The sequence below is a fragment of the Chaetodon auriga genome, chromosome 20 (genome assembly GCF_051107435.1).
Source record: "Chaetodon auriga isolate fChaAug3 chromosome 20, fChaAug3.hap1, whole genome shotgun sequence".
Classification (NCBI taxonomy): domain Eukaryota; kingdom Metazoa; phylum Chordata; class Actinopteri; order Chaetodontiformes; family Chaetodontidae; genus Chaetodon; species Chaetodon auriga.
This window is the reverse complement of record NC_135093.1, coordinates 7703725-7731619: the sequence shown is the minus strand read 5'-3', so window position 1 is coordinate 7731619 and position 27895 is coordinate 7703725. Positions and strand designations below refer to the sequence as shown.

General features: G+C 42.1%; 1 protein-coding gene across 1 annotated transcript in view; it reads right to left on the bottom strand.

Annotated features, from left to right (window-relative positions):
* The window catches only part of adamts14 (ADAM metallopeptidase with thrombospondin type 1 motif, 14), a 45092-nt gene that overhangs the window by 13830 nt on the left and 3367 nt on the right, over nt 1–27895 (bottom strand). Inside the window, exons 3-7 of the mRNA XM_076760598.1 lie at nt 18713–18869; nt 15839–16035; nt 10190–10273; nt 7378–7534; nt 4431–4536 (exon numbers count right to left, since the gene is read on the bottom strand). Coding sequence (XP_076616713.1) covers nt 4431–4536; nt 7378–7534; nt 10190–10273; nt 15839–16035; nt 18713–18869 — 701 coding nt within the window. The remainder of the gene's footprint in view (nt 1–4430; nt 4537–7377; nt 7535–10189; nt 10274–15838; nt 16036–18712; nt 18870–27895) is intronic.

The following is a 27895-nucleotide window of genomic DNA, read 5'->3' as shown; positions in this document are numbered from 1 at the left end:
ACACTGAGTTACAGAAGCTAGTGGAACAAGGCGGGGGTGGGGGGGGCAGGATTTTGGCTCTATGTGGTGCTACCAGCATCTGTCATTCCGTTGCACTAAAATGAAGTGAAATGTCTGCAGTTGGGGTTCGAACTTGATGTGAGCTCTCTGAGGCTTCACCCACTGACAGCTCTGTTGGCTGAAGCACTCTGAACACAAAGAAATTTCCACATTCAGGTTGAGCTTTTAACATCACATTTCATTCGCCACTGACATGCTGACAAAGCCTCATGGGAGTTGTTTTAACTAGCCTTTACAGCTGCGGGTGCTCATGTATTTTGGGATATATGGACAGAAAACCCCAGGATCGTGCTTCAGCTGTTCACAGAGACTGACTCAAGATATCACTGATGAGAAAACACGTTGAGTCTCAGAGGCTAGCGGTGCGGACGGTGGGCAGCACTTAAGCTATATGTGGTGCTGCTGGCATCTGTCTTTCCTTTGTACTGGCATGGGGTTAGGAAATACAGTAAGATCCACTAATTGGCCGTGCCTCATACCAGGGGGATCTGACAACACATTTAACAAAGTTAAATCTAAACAGCACTTTACGCTTTGTACACAGATATTCAGTGATGGTTTGGGAATTAATTATAAGAATGAAACCTGCTGCCTGCCAGCTATACAACTTAATGAGTGTTCAGAAATAACGAGCATGATGAATAAATACTGTTTTTTCTTTCATTTCCTTGTCTTGTTGGAGTTCTAAGCTTGTGGTATGAACCTCTGCAGTGGCCTTTTGGAGGTTACAGCAAAACAGTATTAATAGAATAAATGTCTGCTTTTCTGCTGTTTTGTGTGGACGTTAGCCTTGGCTAAAAGTTTTTACGTAAGATGAAGATCGGCCTTATTACATTTATCAATACAGGTGGTTGAAATGTGCCAAAAGTGCATATTCCTGTGGAAGCCAAGCTATTTGCTATTGAGACATTTTCAAAGCCAGCAAATACGGAGCAACATTATAGCTTCATCTACAGTCGTGTTTTTGAATGACAGTTCAATACATACTGACCTTTAAGCTCTTTTGGTCTTCACCACTCTTAAGGAGAATATCTGGCTCTTTAGTATGTTCACAAGCTGGTTGTTAACTGTGTGAGTTTAGAGCGGGACAGATGGCATATAGTGGGACTTCAGAGCTTTTCGCCTGTGAACAGCTGCATGCTGTGGCTAAAAATTAGAGCCGTGAGAGTGAACCAAAGTAAATTGGAAAATCAAAACAACAAGCGCAAAGATGTTAAAAATATTCGGTGCAGCTAAGAGGAAATCCAATTCAAGAAAATCAATACACGTTTTCATACTATCATGTATCACAGTGCTCATTCAGTAAGTGGTGACTTGTTTGCTGAGGCCTGTTATAATAGTATTCAGTTGTCTGTTTGTGCAATGCGACCGTGATAATAAAGGTTTTTTAACTTTTGTACTAAGGGGGGAATTTCTTCTCTTGTGGGCAGCATGATTACTTTAATATATCAACACAACTTTTATCCTCCCTTATCCTGTTTAGGGTCATGGAAGGTCTGAGCAAGAGGCAGAGAATTGGTGGTTGCCAGTCTATCACAGAGCCACAGTAAAACCTGTGGAAGAACATATTCACACCTACAGGGAATTTGGTTTCATTTCACCTGACCTGTATGTGTTTGGACTGAGGAAGGCAGAGCTCCCAGAGGAAACCACGCAGACACGAGGAGACAGACAGGACCCAGCTGGTCATGTCTGGGTTCAACTAAGAATGACTGCTATGAGGAGACACACCGGGCTGCTTCGCTCCATGTATGACAAAACGGACTTTATCAGTTTGAAAATCAGGTAGGGTCTAATTCAGGGATGCCCAAAGTTTTTCCCTTAATTGGGGGCCACGGGCGAAAAAACCAAACGTCTATTGTGTTGTATTTTTAGAATGCAAAATGGGGACTATTATCCCAATTTCCCTTAACTGACTGACTTCCTGCGCAAAGTGTCACTCCGCCCGTCGAGCTCACATTATTTGAAATAGTTAGATTTAAGAGAAATTGACCTCACAAAAAATGAAACATAAACAGTGATTTATATTATTTTTAGTATTATCATTATTTTACTAAAAACATCTGGCGGAACAAATTGAATCTTTTGGCGGGCTAACTTTGGCCCTCAGGCCCGACTTTGGTCTAATTAAACATCTTAGCAAACTGATTTCCACTAAGCTGCAACCAAGAACAGCTTTTAAAAACATAACAGGAGATGTTCTGTGATATATACCAAGCCATGAAGTGAAATCCATGGCAGGAAATCATTTTAAATTAATGTCTAATAATGCAGTTGTGCTAAATTACACTGCCAGCAAGGTGTGTTTCTGGTATAAAGCATGACGAAGCATCAAACTCAGAGCAGCTCAGTCTGTCACAACTTCCTGTGCCTGCTGGGAATAATTCAGCATTTAGAGGTGAACTACTTGCTTCACACCTGACACCTACAATAGGCTGAATTACTGTAAAAAATGAAAAACACAGCACAGCATTTAAACATCCAACTTTTCTTGGATCATCTCTCGGATCAGCGTCTGAGTCTGTATGCTGATTGAGGTTTCTGGATGAATAAGCAAATGAGATTCCTTGGTGAAACTTCCAAACTTTTAGCTGAGCGCATACATTATATCACTTACTAAAGAATATATTAATGTGAAGCAATGCGGCAATATCTTCACCATATCAGTCAGGCATTTTTATAAAGGATTTTCTTGATGCTAGCAGTCTCAACCTTCATAGAATTCTTTAAATTCTGAACAGGCATCAATTTTGTCATATAGCTGACAAGTTTCAGACAATTTCAAGGCCCATTTACAGAGATGCACACATTTCGACAGTGTGTCTCAGTCAGTCTGGGGGGAATATGCAGTGCTGGAGGCCTGGCTGCACTGTAAAAGCATTGAACCATAAGCACCATTGCAGTGTTGGTTTTGTCCAGTTTGGTGAAAGTGATGCATTCAATCAGTTAGTCATGCTTGTTGACCAGGTCTCTGAGCAGCAACAGGCAGAGCAAGGCGTCTGCCCCATTTCCACTGTTAGCAGATGAAGAGGTTGGTGACCTGTTCCTCTGCTCTTTTGTGCATCGTGACAGCCAATCAAGTCTGTCTGTGAGGTTTTTCGATGTTCATGCCGCAGCGGGGGCACAGGTCGCAGACGTTTCTACATAAGCCTTTAGAGCCCCATTAGGGGAGATGAAGCCTGTGTGAAATGGACCAGCAGTTATACGTGATAACACATGACCACAGGCAGAAGCTGCTAATGAGTCAGATGGAAGATCGACAAGTTCGCAAACAGAGGCGATGCAGCCTGTTGCTAAACTGACCTTAAATAATGAGCCATAGAGCTGGACAGAGGTGGATGGTAACTAAATATATTTTCTTACGAACTTTACTTCAAGACACAGATGTCTTTACTTTGAATATGAAGCTACTGCCAGCAACCAGTTAGCTTATCTTAGCATAAACAATGGAAACAGCTAGCTTGACCCTGTCAAAAGGCAACGAAGCCACATTACAAGCTTTATACATTTTTTTAAACAAACCTAAAGTAAAAATTTGATGCTTCAGACACATTTCCTATTAAAGACTTCTACTTTTGTTTACCGCTAATTTCAATGCTTTTAGAAGTTAAATTGCAGGGATTTTTACAGGTTTTTTTTTTACAGGTTACGAGGTTTAAAAAATGTGGATTTTTTTTAAATCAAATATCTATTTTTTCTATACTAATAGAAGAGCTCTGCCATAACGCCTGTCTTTAAGAAGCTCACAATGTTCAGTATTAGACAGAAATGTGTAAATTACATGTTTATAATTGATTTAATAGGGTTCAGTTGAACTGAACTACATTATATTGAGAGAGGTTTCCTTTTCTTTGTCCTTCCCATTTACATACATGAGGAGGCAGAATATTAGAAACACCTAAGACAATAATGCAATCCTACAACAGTGCCAAGAAAAGCTGAGTGTTATAAGTGTCCTAAAAGTGGACTTTATGGTTAACAGTTGCATTGGATTGCCTTAGACTGTACAGGTGTATCTAAGACAGTGTACACTGAGTGTATATGTGTGTACATGACACATCAATACATTTTAATAGATGTGGTTTCTGTAAATAATGGCGTACACATGCTAATCTGTGGTATTTATACAAATGTACGTGGCAGTGAGACATTTATTTAGTCACTTCCAACAACAGAGCTGAATCAGCTTATCCTCCTGCATGCACATGCTGAGGCAACCATATGCTTTGTTTCATTAAGACAACAGTCCTGTTAAAGCGCTCTGCCTTTAATTGCAGACTACAGTTACTGTGCAAAACTATCGGCTTAATTGGATGCAGTAAGATCCTGTGAGACTCTGCTGGTGCTTTCATCGTCATGCTATTACTCACACATGGCCGGTTTCATGAGCAACCACAAAGGCTGAGGAGAAGCCGTCCTCATGGTTCAGAGTGCAGCTCCGCAGTGGGTGGCACATCCCCGTCACTGGAGCGTAACCTGGGCAACAGAAAAGACCACACAGCCCTAATGATCAAGTACCAGAATGAAGGTCACAAAATTCTCATACAGCGCTGATGACTGAGGTGGAAAATGATCTCTTGATGTGACATTATTGAACTTAAGGAGCTGTCTGTGATGTGACTGCAGTCACCGTGAAGGTTTCAATCTTGGTGCACCCCCTGGTTGTGAGACACGGCTGTGATCATCACTTTCAACATCTTTAATGAAAAACCCATGGATCTACATCTGTATATATATATATATGTACTGCCTTTGATCAGAAGCAGTATGCATTCAGGCAATAACACTCTCAAGATAATAGAGACAAACCATTGACATGAAGGGAGGGGAGGGAAAATGTCTCTGATGAATTACTACATGAAAGTAACATCATGTACCAAATAAACGTTCATTGGAGGTGCATTGAAGGTGTACAACCAGATGCATTCAGCCATTGTAACATGTACCTAGCCATGGACGTGCCAAATTAGAAAACAGAAGCCTTTATGTGAGTAGTACAACACCTTAAAACACGTGCCTAATGCAATGGCTTGAACTGTGTCTCTTTAGCGAGGTGTCAGTCAGATGGTAGTGATGATGATGATGGTACTCTCAGACAGTTTAGAGTCTTGAGCAGAACCGAGTCTTTATGACAAACTGAGAGAATAGAAGCTCCGCAGCTGCAACAAGGCACGCCTTCACAAATTCTCCCTGTGAATGAGGTTTCAACTTCTTATCTTTTAGCTCAATTACCACAAAACTTGCCTGTGTAACACTGTCTTTGTGGTCTGTGAAAGCTGCTTGTTGGGCACCCAAAATCCGCCGAAGAGCGTTAACTTTATCCAAGAGCATTTGTTCTTGCAGCTCATCCAGTGCAGCAGGTTTTCGAGCTGAAACGACTGTGGAGATTGGCCTTTTTCATCACCGCCAGCTTGTCCCCACATACCACACTACCTTGCCTTTTACTTTTACCAATCGTAAGGACGTGTTGGTCTGCTATTTTATGTTATTTGCTTTAATCAGTGAAAAACGTCATGGCTGTCTCATGGCCTTTCTCATGTGTTCCCCACGCCTGCTTTAAAAGCATCTTCTTATATCTTGATTAACACTAATGGACTGCAAGAGTTTTAGCCTGATGCTCCTGCATGGCAGCTTGTACATGAACATCTCTTCGATATACAGAAAAAAAGTCTTGAAGTGAACAGCAAGCCTGGAAGCCAGTCATCTTTACCCAGCAGACATGTGCCCAGCATCACAACATTTTACACAGTACACCAAACTTTTAAGCAAAGCACAAACATGAAACATATCTCGATCAAGAGGTGTGCAGCAATTTAGCTTAGCGCAATTGGTTTGGTTCAGAAGCACTCTGGTTTCCGACCTTCTTTTGTCGGCTTTCAGGTAATTTCATGCTTTCTGAATATCAGAAGACCTTTTTGGCATGCAGGTAAAAAGCAGAAAATGCAGCAGACAGACAGCCGGTGATAAAGACTCTTAAAAAGCATGTATATCAAAGTTATTTCAGTCATAGCAGTGATTTTTTTGCTACAGTATGATTATGACACTTTATTAAGACCAGTTTTTGATCCAGATGGTTGATGGTTCTGTTCATAAATGACAGCAAAATGGACACAATTAGTGCTGTGTGTGCAATGGCAAAACATATAAGCAGTGGTGGAAGCTAACCCTTTATCTGAAAGGCAGATAAAAGGGAATTCAGGAGAATGCAGATCACATTCCCATGAAGAGGCCATTGGGAGCTTTGCACATTGAAGCGAAAAGGTGCAGCAGCAGCAGCAGCGGCTTGGGTCAAAAATCAGTTTCTCTACTGCTGGTGTCACGAGTGAGGAGAGGGGTGGTCTCTGTCGACTGGTCGATAAACTCAAACATCGAACAAACTGCATGGGAAATCAGTCAGGAGAGCAGATTACACAATCAGCTGAACTCATTTGGGATTCATACAGTTGTTTAATTTCCATTTGCTCTGCGGCTACGCCTTGAACTGAGTGGATTCTCTTCTATTTAGATATAGAATCTGCCATCTCACAGCTAAATTTTGACAAGGGAGTGCGATGTCTGCTCGTGACCCCGAGACACAGCACCCGTTCCAGCCCAACACAGAGCAAGGTGCCATAGAAACCGGGCATGTTATGAACACAACAAAACAGCAGCTATGGCAACATCTGGAGGTGTGACAAGCAAACCAGGTAGCCTCGGGTCGTCCTCTGAAAATGACACTTGTGCTTTACAAGCTGAAAATACACACGGGTCAATGCAAGATATTGAACTTGAGCACAGAGGATGTTTGTTGATTCTGGGCCCAGGTTCTCTGGCGGTTAGGCTGCTCACTTCAAATTTTGTTTTGAAGGGCTGAAAAGAAGAAATACAGCATGACACAAACGCTAAACTGACATGTATGGTACTCCTGCTACAGCTGCATACATGTGATATTAGGGTTGACAATTATCTACTTATTATTTGTGAGTGAGGACAAAGTCATACTGAACTTTACAAGACTAAAAAACAACAGTTTTCATGAATGATAAACTCTGTTTTTTCTCTACATGCCAAAAAAACCTTCCTCAACAATATCAAGCTCAATTTTTCATATCCAGGGTGGCGTCAATGTCAAGTCAGCAAGGTTTTGGAAAGCTACTCAGTGATTATGTCCCTTTGAGGTCGCCATGGGCAGAATTGGGTTCACGACCTCAGCCGCAGCCTCCACTTTTAAGTTTCCATCGACCTTACCTGGGCAAGACTTGAAGCCAACCCCTTTGTGAATGGAAGCAGATATCAGCACTCAGTCTGCACAGGCCTCGATCGAGAAAAATACAGTACCTTGCATACCTGCGGGACCAAAATCTTGCCTTGTGAGGAAGATGGAGTGGTCGTGGTACTCAGCGTGGTCGGGGTCGCGGCGCTGCTGCGTGTTGGCCCATCGACACACCTGCTCCAGGCTGCGGGATGGGTTGCCACGCTCGATCAGGCTTATAGACTGCAGAAACACAAAGAGCAGGTGGAGGCTTTTACCACTCAGACCATGAATAGAAATTTAATTGCTACCTTAACACTCGCTCTTTCTCAGGAGAAAGAAAAACTCACCATTACAATGTTTTCACTTTGAAAATCACAAAACAAGGTAACTTTTAGATTAATATTCTTGTTGCAAAGTGGGAATGTCAGCACAGCCCAAGGCTACAGTCCTGTTCAGGTAATCACGACTGTGACAAAAGATCAGACAAAGAAAAAAAGCTGAGGCGATGGGGGGCCACAGACTGTAAGTGTTTCATTGTTAAAAAAAAGTCATGGCAACCTTGGAGATTACAGGTATTAGTTTGAGTGAGAGCTTAGAAATGTAGAGTGGGAACACTTATCTGGCTTGAACAGGTGCCCTTTTTCAGTTAGGTTTTCAAAGTCAATTAAAGTTACTTTTGTTGTTGTACTGTTTTATTAGTAATCATCTATTTCACTTGGATATCACATGACTATTTGCAGTCATTATACAATAATTAATTGTTTTTAATTCGGAGGATTTTTAAACTGCCGTTTCTTCAATAGTTAAGATGCCTGAAGGATGTTGTAATGCTGCTGATAGGAAGCACCTTACGTGAAATTAAGTCCAAATTTCAGTTTGAATTGCACTTAATGGAAACATGTGTGTATATGAATTAAAATCCTATAAGACATGGAGAGCAGATCTTGTTTCCCTCTACTCAGTGTGCCTTCAAGAAGACCAGATTTGCATTGTGAACATAAAAACTGTGTGTGTGTGTGTGTGTGTGTGTGTGTTTATGTGTGTGTGTGTGTGTGTGTGTGTGTGTGTGTGTGTGTGTGTGGTTGCATGTGGCATCACAGCTGAATTACAGCTGCAGATAGATGATTTCTAAGTAGAAACTGTTGTTGGAAACTGAAATGGCATAACAAATATTAAATGGAAATTCTGTTGTTTAGTCTTCTGTGTTATAAGAATCTGTCCAATTCATCAGCAAAACTCAGTCGAGGATGAAATAGCGCTGTGATTGACAACAACAGTGGTCACACGCAGCGTGTGAGAGGCCACTACAAACGAAACAACCACAGGAACTGGCAATGCATGCTGTCTTTCTTCTCCGAATGTGTCCTACACACACGGACGGTGACACATTCGACATGTTGGAGCTCATCTAATTGGTGCTGTGTAAACAGAATCTTACTGCTTTGGCAACCAGAGGGGTTAAACCAAAAGCAAAATGCACAGTCTCCAGGCAGAATCAGTCAGATATGTCAATTAACAGGCATTTAAGCATGGATGGACACGTGATGACAGCAAATAACACTATTATATAACATTACACGTTACAAAACATCTGTCCCTACTGACTGAGCTAATGTGCAACACGAAGTACTGAGCGGTGTTATCATTAATCACTGAAATGAACAACTTTGTGCTTCTAAACTTAATTAGATAAACCTGATTAAACACCTCTTTGGCACTGAGTTTAAAAGATTTTTTAGCATTATCTCTGGTCACTTAATAGCGTCCAATACTATCTTAGTACTGACGAATGTTGGAAATGTAGCAGATAATTTTTAGGAGGGAGGTTTGGGGTTTCTTGGCCACTATAATAAAATCAGTCAAGGTGTTACCATACACAAAGGAAACTAGGTTACTCACAGGAATGAGGTCATGCAGTACCTGTGGTATCTTGGTTACTGTAATCCACAGGGATACATGCAGTAGGTCAGATATAAGAATTTTCCCCCACCCTCCACCTTAATTGGCAAATTGTTTCAACTGTAGGAGTGTTTTAGAGAACAGGCTCCGTAGTGAATCATCCAAATACTCAAATATTCAGTGGTGGCACCTTTATTTAAGCTTGTAGAGAGTGTTAGTTGAAGTTATTGTGAACATCGGGTTGCATCTTCCAGCTGCTCTGCTGTCAAAGTGAATCTTTCCTTGTCTCAAGTTTCCCTCATGCATTATGTAAAAAGCTAAGTAGAAACCTAATTACATACATACATAGCCAAGAAATAATCTTTCTCCAGGAGAAGCTGCAGCTCAGGTTTCTCTCATCCCCTCCCTCAATAATAGAAAGCAGGTTTCTCATATACATGTCGCTAAAGAAGTCAGATTGCTGCAGAGATGAATGTAATCCAGTGATTTAAAAACCTGCACAAACACTGGAAACATCACGTTTGTTTAAACTGCACTAGCTTTTGGACAGAGCCAGGCTAGCTGCTTCCCCTTGTTTTCAGTCTGTATGCTAAGCTAACTTCCTGCTGGCTGCAGATACATGTCAATTGCAGAGAGAGTGGTATTGATCTTCTCATGTAACTCTTAAAATCCTTTTAAGTTATAAGAAATGCATGTTTTTAATGTACTTTTGCACAGTATTATTTTTTCTTTGACTGATTTTAAGTCATGAATTGTCGTCAACATCTGAACCTGTTGTTTGGTCGGGGTGTAATGTTATTAAATCTTCATACGAGCCACCTCGACATATGTACATAGGTTTAAATCAGCTTCATGTTATGAATCGACAGAGACCCATTTCTATGGACAAACATCTGGTTTCAAACACAGTCCTGCACCAAATGTCATTACCTTTGAATATATATTTCCACATAATAATAACAATCCAAACTAATAACAACCTGTGGCATCGCTCACCTGTCGGTACCCGACCATTATCATGCGGACAAGGACAATGTTGATGTGGGTTCCCAAAGATTCATCATGGTAAATTTCATCGACCTGAAAGGAAAATGAAGACATGAAGGACTGACAGTATTGAGCCTGCTGAGCACGTGCAGCCTGATAACACAATGAAGCACACGGCTGTCCTTTGGGCAGAACATTAATACAGATATACTGTCAAAGCCTGCAGGGGGGCAAAGTCTGTGGGGAGAAAAATAAAGTGCTTCAGCATAAGATAAATACACAAGGATAGCGTGGGCCGGATTTTCAACTGACAATTACAAACCAGTAAGAGAGGATCTTGGGTTCAAGTCTAATTGCTTGAGTTTCCAAAGGATGTAAAACTGAGTAATTAATGGGTGTTTAACAGTAAGTACGTACTAAAAAGTACTAAAGATGATAATTACGGCTGCTACAAAGCAAAGAGCCTTGACTGGCATCAAAAGGAACGGAATTAAAAGTGAAGTTTTCTTCTCCGAAATCTGTTGATGAACATTATCAAACTTCACCGAGCCAGCTCTTGTTTACCACACCGGCTTCTCCGGATAATCAAAGGCACGGAGAAGAGGAATTAAAGGACATAACATTGGTGGATGCAGCTTTCCCTCTGTGGGCAGAGAGAAGAAGGCACTGCCCATGCTGCGGGACCAGCGCCTGCACTCGCTGCAGCTTTTACGGGAAGATAAATGCCGTTTGTTGTTGTTTGTGTTGCTGAGTGCTAGTTAATTCACCTCTCTGTTGAAACGAATCCGCTTTATCTAAAATCGAATGACAGTGTGTTGCTGTTTATTCATTTCTGAGGTACAGTGTCGCTGTCTCGCCACAGGGTTTTTTTCCATCTCCTACAAGGAGCTTGGAATCATGATCAAATATGTTGTTAAGACGTTGGCAACCGTCCAATAAAACCAGCATTGTTATGTTATGTAAATGGCCAAAAAGCCTGACCCAGAAATGACTGCTATTTGCCTTCATAATAACGCTGTGGTATGTAGATGCTTAACCCACGGCCAAGCCAGGACTCCATTCAAATCCCATAACCAATTTCCACTTGAGTGTGTTTTATTTCCATCAAATGGTCGCTACATGTCGGCACTCCTCCGGGGCCCCATAAAGTCAATCAACTGCTTCACTTTGCGGATGATACATAAAGTTCAGAGGAAAATAAGAGGTGAATATTTCTTTTTCCATAAATCACGAAGCCATTTGGTTGGGGCATGTTGGTTACGGGATGTAATTAAGAAAAACTGTGTGACTCTCGATCGGTAAACATGGAATCAGCCTCACATTTCTCAACGCGAAGTGTGAACTTGTTACTGAGAGGAAACACATGTTTACCAAGTTTTAAGGCATGTGGGTTGACACTGGAGGTGACACAATCATAAAATTTAACTCGATGTGTTATTTGACAAGCCGGGGAAATAATTCATGCTGTGCATAATTTAGCATAATCAACTTTTGTGCAACATTATCTTTCTGTTAAGGCTTTTATTGAGAATGACCATGAATATCAGCTCAGCCGTTCTTCCAATTTATTTATCTTTTTGTTTTCTATGTTGTTATCTCAAGTTCATGAGTTAATTATTATGCTCTCTTGAAATAACAAGGCTTTTGTTTTCTTGTGATAATGGGTTAATTTATCTCGTTATCTGAAAAAAAAACATGAGGCTAATGAAAGGAGCTCTCTAGAGCCGGTTTTTGGTTTGTCTGCTCTGGGCTACAGTGGAAACACGGTGGTGCAACACGGCGGACTCTGTGAAGACGACCCACTCCCTCAGTAGAAATAAAAAGCTCATTCTAAGGTAACAAAAACACAGCAATTCAAGGTGATTTTACACTAATGAAAACAATACACTTTATACTGTATTTCTGCCACACTGTGCCAATAGATGCCCCTAAATCGTGCACATTGGTCCTTTAGGAAACCAGCACTTGAACCTATCTTGAAATTACCTTTAGCTTAATAATTTGTCCAAAAGACAGTTTCCATGCAACTGTTAGAACAGTTGAAGGGAGCATATCTTCAACAACCCGTGCTGAAACTGCTCCACTGCCAGTCACAAATTACCCTTGGGAGTGTGGTTCTGACACCATTATAATATCACAGGATTTCAGCACAGCCCTCGATACCCTGATGATGCCAATTTACTTGAGTTGCCGGGTGAGTGTAAAGGCAACTGTTTTAAATTGCTTTGGCCTTACTTCAGGCACACTAGCACCAAGCCAAGGATGCAGCTAAAAGGCCCTCATTAGATCGGAAATTAGAACAAAAGGAATCATGTTTTTAATGTTTGACCTTGTCAGCTTCATTGAATTTTTTAAATATATGCTGATTCTGAATTTGCTGCAGCAACATTTTTACAAACCAGGTTGGGACAGCAGCAACAAAACAGGGAAAGTTGTGGAATGCTCCAGAAACACCTGTTTGGAACAGTCCACAGGTAAACAGGCTCACTGGTAACAGGTGAGAATATCATGATTGGGTATGAAAGAGGCATCCTGGAAAGGCTCAGTCGTTTACAAGCGAGGATGGAGCGAGGTTCACCACTCTGCGGACACATGATTGGATAACGGATATTACTACATGGGTTTAGGAACATTTCATGAATCACCACAATTTCTACCAGGATAATCCTTTACCCCACCACCACCACCAGCGTCAGACTCTGGAGGATTTCTTTCTATCTCCCATCTTCATGTGAAGCCACGCAAAGATGCTTCAAATTGATGGGGTCCAATTGACAGACTTTCTGTGTTGTTAACTTCACTGAGTCCCGTTATCTAATTGATCTCTCCACATTGAAGCAACAAGGCTTCTGACCAACACTAAAAACAGGAAACTCTTCCTCTCTACAGTCCTGCCAGCATTATACCTCCAAGGTAGAACATGTTTGAGCTCCTTCTCCTTCTTTTATAATAACTTTTACAATCTGGGATATAACCAGTTTATTTCACGTTTGTGTGTGTTTGTGAAGCACTTGGCTGTGGAAAGAAAGAAAGAAAGGTTTACTTACAGGCTGCAAAGAGCTACAAAAATGTTTTTTCAGTGTTTTACAATGCTGGTGTAAACTGAAAACTGACCATGTATCACTTCTCTGCTGATTGCCTCTCAGGACTGCATGCAACACTGATCCACCAAAGGCCATTGAATGATTGGTGTTGTTAGACGCTGTGTAATTCATCAGAGCCCTGAAGTGATGTCTGATGTTTTCATTAATGCTACAGTGGAGGCGCTGAACAGCTGTAATGGACAGAATTAGCTTCTGCTGCTCATATAAGCTTTAATCTCTCCAGCTGCTAATGATGAAAGCACAGACAGAAGAAATCCTACAAGAATTACTTTACAACAAACAAACAATTAACTCAGACGCTCAGCAGCTCAAGCTTCTTTCTCTTTTTTCGCTGACCTTTTATGAAATCTCCGCTCTTTGTTTTCACGATTTAAGAATCATGGGGATATGAGAGCTGAAGATGGGCTAATTTCAGATGTAGAATTGAGTGTCCAATGTCAAAACCAGAGGCATCATGCGCCCTCTTCCAGGCTCTCTCAGTATCTGTTCTTGTGCAGCGTCACAAAAGACGCAAATGCCCAGGCGGTTCAGATGTGGCAAACAAAATAACAGAGTGCTATTCTTTGCTAAAACACCAACAAGTGTGTGTCACTGAGCTTTCTTTGGGTAGAAATTATGACCGCACAGAACAACAGCTCTGTCACTGCAGAAAGGCCATCTTGGCTTCAGTCCAAATTTGCTCTGAGATGCAGGGTTACACCCAAGGCATTTAAGCAAATATTCCATTCACAGAAGCCTATTCAGGCCAATAAATGCTGTAAAGAACACACGAGTGACCCCAAGTTCTCCCAGATTTGTTACGAGCTCAAATTCCTTGACTGGTCTATACTGACCTATATACATGTGTTTATGTTGGACCCAAGACAGAGGAGCTGCTGAAAAATGAGGACACCGTCAAAAAATAGCATCACAAAAGTTCCATGATGACTTTTGTAAACACTGAAGGTGCATATTTTTCCTGACAGGACTCAGGTCAAAACATTTCGGTGAGTCCCGCCGAGGGAGGGGCCAACCCCACGTCTACTGGGATAATTACAAAGCCAGGAGGAGGGGCTGGAGTCGGACTGTTGTGGCTGAAAACGAGAGTAGCAGCTGTGGGCTACAGGCGCTAGGTGTCCCTGGCTTGTGTACAGCATCACATCGACGTGGACAAAACCTGGTCCGTGCTCAAACAACACAGCCATTGTGCGGCAGGCACCTCAGCAGTCACCTTGGCTTCGCGCAGACAGGATGTCCAGTAATCAATCCCTCAGGGAGAGTTTCTCCAGGTGGTACTACGCATTCTGCAGCCACGGAGCAGGGATTCAGAGGGATTTGAGTGGGCAGAGCTCTTTCAGACACAGCAGGCCTATGGCTTACGAGTGGAACTAAAGACTTTAGACCCTCATTTGTTTGAACTGCGCCTTTCTTCCTGGAAGTTGCACATTTGTCCCGTCAGATGATACTTAGCACGAAGGGGAATACAGGACTATTAAGAAGGAACGTACTTGATTTCACTTGATAGCTCAATCAGTTTCATCCTGAAGGACGTCCTCAAATTCACCTCTCCTGCCAATAATTTGAAGTACTTGTAAGTGCGGAAAGAGAGCACTAGACGCCGAGGATTCACAAATTACAGAGCACGCTCCCACGGCGAATTCACAGTATCATCAAGCAAGGTCATTAAAAATCAGACACGTCTCTCTGCCAGAGACATTTGGGGATGGAACCTGAATATAATATCCTAATTAAATAAACACATCATTCCACATAAGCAGAGCTTGGCAGTGCGGGCGGGCTTCGGGTGCTGGTTTCCATGACTGCCCCGCACAACTCCAACTCAACTTTCTAATTGGCCTAGTGCAGCTAATCAGACCACCATGCAGGGTCCAAATGGTAACTGTTACAGAGTGAAACCAGCACCCTGTGAAAATCTGACTTGGGGGATTTGGGCCCAGTAAGTAGATTATGGTGGTAGGAGCTGGTGGAACCCGTAATGAATGAGCTGAGAGTTTCTCCCCTCTACCTCATCGTAATCCATAAACAGCTAGAAAAAGTGGGGGTTTGGGGACAAGTGTGGCAAGGTCTGATAATAGAGAGGGCAAGGAGGAAAAAATAACTCCACAGGTAGATGAAAGCATGAAAAGATCACCAATCTGAGCAGCATTTGCATGTCAGCGAAGGATATTTCTAGAGCTGCAAGCATAAGTGGATTATTTTAGTCAAAAATGAATAGGCGACCATATTGACAGATTCACTGTTTCAAATTAAAATGCCCAATTTCACAAGTTCAAGCCTCTTATTGTTAACTGTTGATTTTTTTTGCCTCATGCAATAATGATCTTGGACCGAACAATTTCACTGCCTTTGACTTGACGATTGATTTGATATTTAAAAAACAAATTCATGACCTTTATGACTGAATGATTTGTCAATAAATGAAGAAAATAATCTGCACATTCATCAATAATGACAATAACGGTCAGTCGCAGCCCGGGATATTTCATGCTCAGAGTTTGCATGAATGAGCAGCAGGTGGTGAGAACATTTTTCTCAGCAACCAGAGCAGACTTACTATGTTCATGAGCGTGAGAACATAATTCTGCACGTGCTCCTTGCCGTGGAAGCGCACCACCGAGTCGTCCACGGCCAGCAGCACCTCGATGTTGTAGTCGTCTTTCTTGGCGTGCCTCCTCTTGCGTTCGGACTCAGACAGTTTATGTTCGACGAGGTCCAGAGCCGCAGGGAGCTTTGCGATCCCGAAGTCTGCCACTGCAAAACATGGCCAGTGCATAAACAAGTCAATGAATGGAGTGTGGGAATTTGATGCATGCATGCTATTTCTTCTCTTATTTCAGCTTCTGTGTCAGAAATATCTCGGGATGCTCAGGAGGACTCCTTGGGGATTACTGACAGGCCTGTGGACTCTCGATATCTCATCAAAGTCATCCTCTCATACTCATAAACTGCTGGCCTGCCGAGTCACAAGTGTATTTCCTCTCTGCCTCACATTCCCACTCATCTATAACATGCATTCAGAGCATAAATCCCATCTGAGTCACACCAATCCCAAACAAATAATAAAGCACTTCAGCTGTTTTCTGTATGTGGCACATTTCTATACAATGTGTGTCAGAGTTGAACCGTTCACCGACATAAATTGTGTGAAGTTGGATTTTACAGATTCAGGCCGCAGCGGAAACTGTGAGATGCAAAAGGGCTCTGGAGATCAGATGTAATGTCAGTGATTCCCACAGAGGCTATTCTTGATAAACTGAAAATTGAATTGTTATCATGTGGGACAAACACCACGGAGGCAATAAATAGAAAGGACTCAGAGTGTGTCACTGCCAAGACAGCACAATGATAGAAAACGTATTTTTGTGGCCACTTTTAATCTGCATCTGCATGAAGACGCGCACAGTGATACACAATTATGAGATACGCGCACCAATTACTTTCAACAGTTCACTGTAAATATCATGCCTCATCTTTCTGTCAAATGTCATAGAAATCAATAACAACATTCAGATGTTCTGCTATACAAACAATCAAACAAACAAGCTCATACATGATCTCTGTGAAGGAGGTAAGAGCACTCTCAAATGTAATTGCAGAATGTGTAAACACAGATAACATGTCTGGCAGAAACGACCACCTTCAAACACCCATGTTTTGCTCGCCCGTGTGTTTTGCTCAAAGCTATGAATTATTGCAACCTTTTGTCGACGACGGGAGTGATTCACATTATCTTATGCATACCAGAAAATCCATTGGATGAGGTATTTTCAGACGCGCGATGGAGAAAAATGCAAACGAAAAACATTCAAACAAGTGGCTCCAGACATTGTTGATTTGAAATAAATGGAAATAACAGATGACAAGTTGTTGGCAGCAGCTGTGGCAGAGAAAATGGGTTCAACAACTGCAAAAACTAGATGATCTTTAATAAGCAGTAAACAAGATAACTGCTTCCAAAGCTGTATTTTAATTAGCACCACATATTTTTATATACCAGACACTGATAAATCATAAACAGGGACAGTAATTGAGAGTGACAGAGCAAAATGTTGTTTCAGTTCAAGCATAATTTTCGAGTCTGTCTGCTGTTGCAGAAAAAGCCCCGTCACCTGTTTCGAGGCTTATTTGGGACGTTGGTGATCCCAGAGGGACAAAAAGGACAAAAGCTTTCAATCAGTCGAGTGCAAGAACAAGGTCACAAAAATAACACACTGACGCTCTCCTCTGTGAATCACGTTTTGCTCAAGTGAGTTGATGATTGGAGCTATTTCGCACATAGGTACAGAAACAGTAATGGAAAAGGTAAAAATGGCAGCAATGTTCCGACACGAAGGCTGGAATCAAATCCAACGTCAGGCGGCTGCATCATTTTACAGAAGAACACAGACCGTAAAGATAAAAATGAACAAAATGCATTTCACGAGGGCGGTAATAACGGAAAAATAACAGGCTTGGAAAATCTGGGTTTGATGACAATTGTTCCTGAGGATGAATATGCAAGAAGGCTGAGTAGCAAAATGAAAAGCGGCACACAGCATCAGTTTTACAGCTACAGACACGGGGAAATGGAGAGAGCTAGTGAGCGCAGCGAGAGTCGTCCACCAGATGCTGAAGCTATTGTTGTAGCAAAGGAAGGAATAGAACAGGAATTCACGATGGAGTTGGGTCATTTGACTGCGAAGGAAAGGTCACCCCGCCCCTCCCCCGACCTCACCGACTCCCCCCACCCTCCCCGGTCCCCAGTGTGACCACTGGAGCCAAGCATTCCTCACTTTACCAGCTGGTTTAGGGAGCACTGCCTCTGCCTTTGAGCCTAATAAATACAGAGCAGTGACAGGGGTTTAAAGGATGCAGAGTTTAAGGACCGTACCAAAGGCTACAAGGTGTTTCAGATTTAGATTTGTACAGATTTTTCCAACCACTGGTTTCCATTAATTTCACTGATCATACTGCTGCTTTGTGTTGAGAAAAAATTATTTATTTATTTATTTATTATTAAGTAAGTAAATTAGTTTGTCATCTCTTGATTGCAAACATTTGTCGATTCACACAGCACACACGAAGCAACGAGTGTTTCTGGATGTAAAGTAAGTCCAACACTCACTCTTCTTTTAGCTCTGTTTTTGGTTTCCCCCAACTCCGGTGTAAGATACTGTAAAGTAAATATGAGTTGTAATAAGTGGGATAAGCCCTGCAAAACCACTGGTGCTTTAAATGCAGTTGAGCTCCCGTCTGTATATTCATTTATGCTGTACTCTATTCTATGATGTACTATCTCATAGTACTTGCTGTTATGAATCTCCAGGGCGCTTCTGCACTTACTCACATGGACACCCATGTACTCACACACAGTGAAACACACACACACACACACACACACACAGTGCTTTATGTTTCCACTGACATCACGCTGCTTCTCCTCGCCTACCTTCATTGTGGAGGTCCTCCCTCCGCTGGCCCGTCTCCCGTTTGATGGCTGACCTGCGGTAGACCACATGGACACGCCCCTTCACTTCCACGTCCTGTTGGCCCTTCTCGAGGGGCTCGATGAAAAACTCCCCATTATCAGTCCGGATCAGACCTGCCTGGAAAAAGAGGGCTTCAAATTAGTGCAACCCTCCTCCTTCAAAGGGCGGTAATTCCACTGGAGCCAGTAATTATAGTGTGCCTGATCAATTTGAAGATTTAAAGGAGGGTTGGATGGGGGGAATGACGCAGGTAGACAGAGTCTGGGGCCCTTCAAACCCTTCACCAAGATTTAGTGAGTGCCACCATGACTTCACATTGAACGAGATGATTGTTAGTAATGTCTCAAATCAGCCATGTTTCCATCTGTTTTATATATTTTTAATTCATAGAAAACACTACTGCTGGATACAAGCATAAGCTCAGATACTGCAATTTTCAAAGAGTCTAAAGCCTGTGTTGAAGTTTTACAATATACTTGCATGCAAAGTACTTGTCTCTCTTTCGTCCTCTGTACTCCCCACAGAGAGCAGCCATAATTGTGCATGAGGGTGGGCGTGCTGACCCTTCTGTCGACCCACTGATTCAAACCTCGACATTTAGCTTCGTAGCACTGAATTATGGGTTAGGCACAATTATCAACTGTCGTCCTCCTCTGACGTGGAGTTTTCCCTGACTGATTTTTGAATGTGAGTGAAAAGTGGCCCCTGTGGAAAGAAAGAAAGACCTCGCTCTTTCACTCAGAGGGACAGCAATCATTAGGTGACATTTACTGCTGATTTGCATGACTTCAATGATTTTGCTGTAGCTGCACTGGAAATTGTGAAATTGCGTTTGATCACCAACATGAAAATAGACCAAATTAACTGAAAAAACACAAAAAAATGCACAACAATCCATCCCCATGGCATAACAGCATGGGATCTGGCACTTTCAATTACAGGTGACTTTCATTTCCAAGTGCACAACAAAGAACCAAAGCGATGTTGCGGCACCGCGTCCTCCTTTATAGCATCTGCTGGTGATAATGCAGCACCTTGATTGGCATTGGCACAACACATAAGGCAACACAAACATTTGTACACGCTGATTTCCATCTGTTTCAGGCCGCTTCGTTGTGTACTTAATGTGACTGAAGGTAAATATTTAGATGGATGACATGTTAAAGCCAGCGTCCAGCTCTGGTTCACTCTCACACCGCATGTTATATGCATTCCTTTGTCTCAGTTCGTGCAGTTGCGATCACTAAAAGTGCTTCTGACATTTACCACATAACATCACTCTGCACTGATTCAGTACAGGCATAACTGTGTATTTTTTACATTAATATGAGAGCTTCATGTACAAAGCTGACAAGTTTGCTGTGGCTATTCTTAGAGCCTGACTGATGCCATTATTGCACAAGCAATCAAGTTATTAAGTCAAGCGTTGTTTCTCTGAATGCTCGACAAATTTAACGATGTTAGAGCCATTTTTGTTTCTAATTTACCTCGCACGCAGCTATTTCTGTCTACATGTCTGCAAACACATCTGCTGATACGATGCTGCCTGTGTTTCATATTTGCAGCCTACGTATCAGCTCATTACCTCAACATGTCAGCTAGTTTGCTATTAAACCTATTGTTGCCCTGTGAAATCGACAGTCTTGGTGTTTGGTCAGTGAAACCATAATCAAGGATGATATTTTTAGAATATCAATGTTTTAAATGACAATAAACATCATGAAATACTTGGATATCAACAAGTTTTTGCATAATGAGAAATATTTCCAGAAGGTGGTTGAACGAATGGAAGAGAAACTGTTTGTGAATCAGAGCATGCACGAAAATAGGACTATTGGTGGAATAATCATTTTCATTATCCATGTAAACAGTTTACAAGGAATATTGTCCTTTGTCTGTCCCTAATGTCCAAAACATTGTCAATGTTTTGATCCACTCTCACAGCTCTCATAGTGTCGTTTTCAGCAAAAACGCTCTAAAAACCCACCGGACACAACCTGCTCAGCACCAAACAGCAGACAGACACCGTTCACCATCAGCTGGTGAACATAGTGGAGCATTTAGCAGCTAAGTAACCAGATATTTCCCTCAGGAGTTGGTAGAGACCAAAAACAGAGCTAATGCAAGAGTGACTATTGGACTTTCATCAGGTGGCCATACGCTTGACTCCGAATGAATGATAACGATGCTCCACAGCTGCTCAATGCGTAAATAAGCAATTGCTTGTTAAGAAGCTCCCCGTTTCAACTTGAAATGTGTTTGCAGCTTGTTGTGTACATTCTTATAAGTAAGACTTTTCCGCTCCGCGTTGCACAACTGTTTTTGTAAGTGAGAGTGCTGGATGGTAACGTCCAAACACAATCTACTGTTCACTGGATAAGACACATCTCTCTGCTCTGTCGATGGGAAATCACATATGCCACCAAGCTGTGAGTAAACAAAGGGGTGCTCTTGTTTATGCCTTGGCTCGCCGTTACAGCCTGTATGTGAGATCAATATCAGCATTTGTCCAAAGCTTCCACTTCAATTATGTTTCACCATTCATCATTTGTCGGGTCACGGGAGGATAGTGTCCCAGCTCGTGCTAGGCAAGAGGTGACCAATCTATCACAGGGCTGACACTTCAGAGGCATTTCACATTCACACCGACGAGCAGTTCAGAGTCACCGTTTAACCTAAAGGGAGACCCACACATGAAGAAAGACCCCCGTGTCCCTCCCGTTTAGTATATTTTTCTTAAAAATGTAGCTATGGAGCACATTGGTGGACAAATGGTGTGACACCCCAACGTAATTAGTTCAAATCCATCCAGAGAACATTGTTCCCTCATGTGTCCTGTCACACTCTGTCATGAGCTGTGGCCAAGAAAGACAACAACACACACAACTTGTAATAGAAAATTAAGGAAGAACACATATCCCAGTGTGACCTACATGGAGCAAAAGCAACGTTGCATCATCTACTAATGAACCAAACAAGTTTGAAGTTGACACATTTCTTGTTTGAGTTGCCATCTTGTTTCCATTAAGCTTAATACGCATACACTGTGCTTTCTTAACACACTGCACAGTGCAAATGACATTTCTCATATTCCTGCTCCCTACTAAGAAAAAAGAAGTCCATCCAGCCTATCATTATACGCATGAAGAAGGCACACCAACAAGGTTCTGGCAAGAATGTGTGTATTTACAGCTGCAAAAAGAAATCTAAATACAGTGCAGCAAAGAGGAACACTGTGCCTAAAAAAAACAACTCCTGGCTAACAACACAAACGCTGTGAACTGAAGGGTGGAAATGTGACAGTGAGGGCAAAGAGGAGTGAAAGAATCTGTCCAGCCCCTGACCAGGAAATGCCAAGTAAGACATGCTCGAATACTTCCTCTGTGGTCTCTTATTTCAGCAGTGGGTGGAAAGTGAAGCCGGGTCTGTGAGGGGAGAGCAGCAGCATCTGGAAGGGCCTACAGAGGAACCAAATGTAAACATATGTACACAGCACAGTGAAGTCTGGGCTGGGCAAGAGTGTAGGTTTGCTGTCAGAAGTGAGGAGGGACACAAAGTTAATGGAGCTTCACAGGATCTGGCTTAATTTCTGTATCATTAATGGCTTCAGCCCACTGAAATTTACATTTAGACTGATTAATAAAGACCTGACTGACAAATTAATTATTGTGTCAGAGTGGTGCTCAGAGCTGAGACAATTACTTGATTAAAAGATTAACAGAAAATGCATTATTAACCATCATTTATCTATGAAAATAGATATCACATGCTTGGAGCGGAAAGCTCAGGCTGCAAACATATTCGATGCTTAAAGCCTGAGAGGCAAAACTCAGGGCTTAAAGTCCTTCATAAGCTATAGGCAATTAACATGTTTATATCTGTTTGGCAAATTTGTTTGCAATCATTTTGATTAGCTTCAGCTGTACTTTGTATTTAGCTCTAATTAGCAAACGTTAGCATGCCAATGTGCTAAAAACTAAAATAGAGAACATTGGAACACCAGACCTGCTTCACATTTCCAAATGGTCGTTAAGAGAATGTTAGCATGCTAATGTGAACAGTTTGCTCACAACAAAGACACTGACATCATTTCAGAGGTAAGAGAATAAAATCCGAAGAGGGTCTTCATCAAAATACAGCTGGAGTCAAGAAATGTAACAGCCACCTCACTAATGGTTAAAACTATAAACCAGCACAAAAATGACAATAAACCACCATGTTCTGACCAGACACATTACGAACGCTAAGAAAAAGTACCATTTGGGAACAAAAACAGCAAACAAATCACTCAGTCCAGTACTAGGCATGATGGGAAATGTAGGCCATTGCTACAATATTTCGACCTACATTACAAACCAGAGCTGAAGGCCAGAGAGCTGCACACTGCTGCGCTTAGGTTGCAAAATGTGCATAAATATATTGGTCAGTGCTTTCTTATTGGGCATCAACCTCACATCTGCATGCATAAAAAATAGAGCTGAAGTACAATTAAATGCTTCAGGTCACGGTTACACCGGTGAGCTGAGATGCAAGCCTGCACTGAGCTTGTGCAAACAGCTGCAGATTAAAAAATAAGAGCGTATCTGTTGCGTGAGACACTCGAGTGAAAAACAGGATCTGATGCTTGTCTGGACACAGAGTGACAAGAATGATTGAAGCGTCTTTTTACCGTGAGTGTTGCAATATAGGGGTATTTGCAAGTATAAAGTGATTCTCAAGTTAAAAAGGATGTGGGACGGGGGCGTTAAGTGGGGGTCAATGGCCCGTAAGACCCCCCCCCCACACACTTCCCGTGCCTCTGCCTCAGAGCAGTCTCCTCTCACAGAGTCACAAATAAAAATCAAAGCCAAAATCTCACTTTTGTTTCTGACTGTATTATTTGCACCAACATTATCTCTGAGAATGAATTAGCAAGTCTGAATAACACATCAGTAGTTTTTCATCCTGTGATGCTTAAAAACACAGAGGTTGCACTTAAAAAACGTGCTGAAGTAAAGGCAATGAGGCACCTAGCTGTGTCACTGACACCTTAAAAAAGGCAAATACAGCTAAACCTTGGGCTCACCAGTGCACCAAATTCCACACGTCAGTAAGAGCAACTGTGAAGGTGGATATTTACTGTATGTAACCTCAGAAAGATTTGAGAAAGAGGCTTCTTTCTGCTCTCCAAAGCAGCAGCTGGAGTGTGTCACCTGCTCGGTGCAGCGCACACACAGAGACAAGACACAAATCAGGTACGGAAATTACTTCACTGCTGGAAATTTGTCTCGTTTAAAGAAACATGCTGAGCATCAATATGCACAGGTTTGACTTCAGTGGAGAGGACACAATGAAACAATAACAAACCGCTTAAATTAATTGAGCCCAGACACACTTCTTTGTGTGAGCCTGTGCAACTGTGTGATAGCAGCCTGCAGGGGCGTAGCTTTGGTTTCCGAAGGCAGGTGGACACAGTGAGGGAAATAACTAATTACACTGTGATTCATTGTATTGTAACCCTACTTACAATATTTTTTGTGTTTTTATTCCAAAGAGAACTGTGCTTTACTTAATAAAATAAAAATTTCATTTTTCTCTTATTTTAAGCCCTGGGTAGCATCTGCAGGCGTCCATTTCAGGCTGCATACTGCCCCCAACAACCTCAGCAGTCCGTGTGTAACCTGACAGGCAAGAACTTTTCAGTTGTTGAGTGAGTCAACATTATTATCAGCTCAGATCTACTCTATGGTGGCTCGACAGTAAGAAAAATATTCAGAGAGACTTGAGGAAGACAATCAATGTGAAACTATAATGCCAGCAGCAGCAGCACCACCATACCCGGTCAAAATTACACCCTTGCTGACAGAGATCTTTTTCTTGCAACACTTATACATAAATAGAGACAGGTAAGTGGCAAACAATGTCGCAATATACCGCTGTTGCTGTGACACACATCAAACATGGTCTTTTTCATCTTTCACCGAGGTAGTCTAAAAGAGACATCCTTAAAGAGCACGAATGACAAACACAAAATAAAAATGGAACAAGTGCCGCAGGCCACGGACATTTGAGCAACAGAATCAAAGTCCATCCGTCACTCCAGGAGCTTAACCTGTAATTTGTGGCAGATTGATTAGAAACATGTAATTTCAGTTCCAGGCACTCTGTTTGTTGATCCACAAATGAGAGACAGAGAGAAGAATGATGATCCTCTGTCAACCACTGAGATCAAGGCATGCATAATAATTTTCGTGAGGTCATTTTGCCCTGCATTCTAGACCTATCTGACCTATAAGGCAGGACGAAATAACACTTCTGATGCACTATTCATAAGTCACTGATGGCCACGGACGTGCTGGTGACGCTGGATGAAAATCAGGAAGATCAATAAGCCGGGGAGTAAAGGCATGGCTGAGTGGTGCTGGACTCAGCAGAGGTGCGGGCTTGAAATAATCGTATGAGACAGCTTGTGGGAGCAGGGGATTACTACCTGATTCCTTTTTATCAGCTTTCACGTCTCACTGTGCAGGGCCACAAAGGGCAAGCATAGCTGGTGGTCAAGACGCAGATTATAGAGAGAAAATTGGACGTATAATCACCGGCACTCATCTGCATAGGCCTGACATCAAAGAGGAGATTATAATTATGAATTATTAAATTATAATGATTTAGCCATTAAGTAGAGCACTTAATTAAAGTAGAAGATTACAAGGCAGCTATTTTTGGCTAATTGATTTTCATACAAAAGCTGTTAGTTATAGTGATGGTGTTAGAAGAAGTGGTAGAAACAGTAAAGGCCGTAGCAGTTGCAGTAGTAGTAGTAATACTAGCAGTATCAAGTAGTGGTAGCTGTAGTAGGAGCAGTAGTGGTAGAAGAAGAAGTAGTTGAAGTATAGTAGTAGCAGAAGCTGTAGTAGTAGTGGTATTAGTAGTAGTAGTAGTTGCAATAGTAGAAGTGGTAGTTTTAGTAGTGGCTCCACCAGTGGAAGTAGTAGGTAGAATATAGTGATATATTATTGGGCCATTTTTAATGTTTGTTATGTATTGATGTGATTCAGGACATTCACTGGTGCCTGTCTGTGCACGTGTGTGTGTGTGCGTGCACGTGTGTGTCCTGTACTGCAGTGTGCGTTTGGACGAGCACATGTTTCGGCAGACATGCTGTAACTGCAGCAAATAAAGATTAGACCGACAGGAAATAAATCACGTTATTGGCCGAGACGTTGGGCTTCCACTGATGGAGCTCTTAATTTAGTGACTTTACCTCCGTGCCAGCAGAGTACTGGAACACCGGAGGATACTGGAATACTGGACTGGGACCAGCCCTGTACAGAATTCCTGCAAACATTCATGAATAGAAGAATTTATGCAAGCATTTTCCATCTCCAATGGATGGAAAACTGCCCCCACCACCCCCACCCCAAAAAAGCCAACTGACTGCCGACTGTTGCTAGGTGGCTCCCTCTCTTTTTAACTGATGGACACAAAAATAGCGCTCTTCCGACTGCGGTTATCCGGCACTCGTGTTTCCATCACACATGTAATTCAATCAGCCCGTCATCTGCACTAATTCCCAACACATGAGCAGCACCGGTGTAATCATAGCCATCACTCATCGCTCTATAACAATAGTCATGCTCGTCTGGAGCGCACAGCTGTTGCCATCCGGCAGGAGTTCCAGTCAGACGGGGAGATTTCGCAGACATCTTGGTCAATCACACATAAATTACATCAAAATGAAACTGAAAGTGCACGTCTGTTTCAGGAGTCATTCACCTTCTGTGCAGCCTCGGTGTGGAAGGGCTGCGAGGTCAAATATATCCAAAAGATATCCACTGAATTTGCAGCTTTACTGTATGCAAGTCTGAACTGTCATGATCTTGGAATGCCATAAATCATGCGCCTCCCGACAAATGGCAGCAGACCAAATTAAAGTAATCTGTTACTGGTGATGTAATGCTGAGTGTTCATCTGTGTGTGTGCGCGCCCTCACTGCAGAGGACACACTGATAGCAAAGCTTATCGTGGAAACTAAAGTTGTACTGAAGTGGTTCTTCTGAGCACTTTGTATCCAGCACTGCAGAGAATATATCTCTGCAGCTGTGATATATATCTTCTCCAATCGTCCAATACAGCATATGTCTGTTCTCCACAAGGGAACCTGTCAAACAGACTCTTGAAGATGGAGTGCTGGTGGTACACAAGGACACACAATGTCGTGCATATCAAGGACTTGGCCCACATGCAGTGACCTCAGCACATGAGTCACGTTCTTATTCCTTTCAAACTGGGTCCTTTCATCAGACATGATCTCTTCACGTCCTTCCACATCAAGCACACACTTTAGACTAAATAATTTGCCTGTGAGCTGTCTGCGCACCTTCAAATGCTCCCCAACATCCCTGCATGCACAGACAGGTCCATGTTTATGTTGGCTTTGATGCAAGGAAACACATGGACGATATTCCTAAGAGTCTGACGGCAACCTTTAAAGAGTGAGTTGGTCCAAATCGCAAAAAACAGGCGTGGAGTGGTATCTTTTCAAGGAGATAGATTTGGTTTTACTTCTGAGACTTCTGCCGCTATCACATTTCAGTACAGGCCAATGCAATGCTGTTTAAGATGCTCAAAGCTTTGAAATTTGACATTTGGAAAAGTCAACAGCAGCATGTCTTTCCAAACACAATATCCCAGAAATACACATGTGTAACAAACAGATCCCAACATCAACAACTCTACCTCCTTATTTTTATGTCATAGTTCTTATTATTGTCAAGTGACTTCACATGAATTTTCTATCCCTGTTTTTATGTCTTTGCTTCATGTGATTTGTTTGTTTCTTGTTTCCATTGTACTGTTTCTTGCACTGTGCAACCCTTGCATGAAAGCTGACCTTCAAATCAAATTTCTTAACAGGAAACCTGTCTTGTCCGTGATAATAACTCCCTGGCTTGTGGCTTTACTTCTCTATAATTCATAACTTCTAAACTCTCAGCTCTTTGCTATCCGTATCAGGCCTTGCTTAAAATCAAATAACATCGGGATGAAGCCTGTCATCTCTGCTGTGCTTAGGTGTGTAACAAACAATACCTTTCATATCGTACTGGTAGGTGAATACAGCATTGTGCTGCATAGTGCCGCTGCGTCACTTCTACAATTGAATC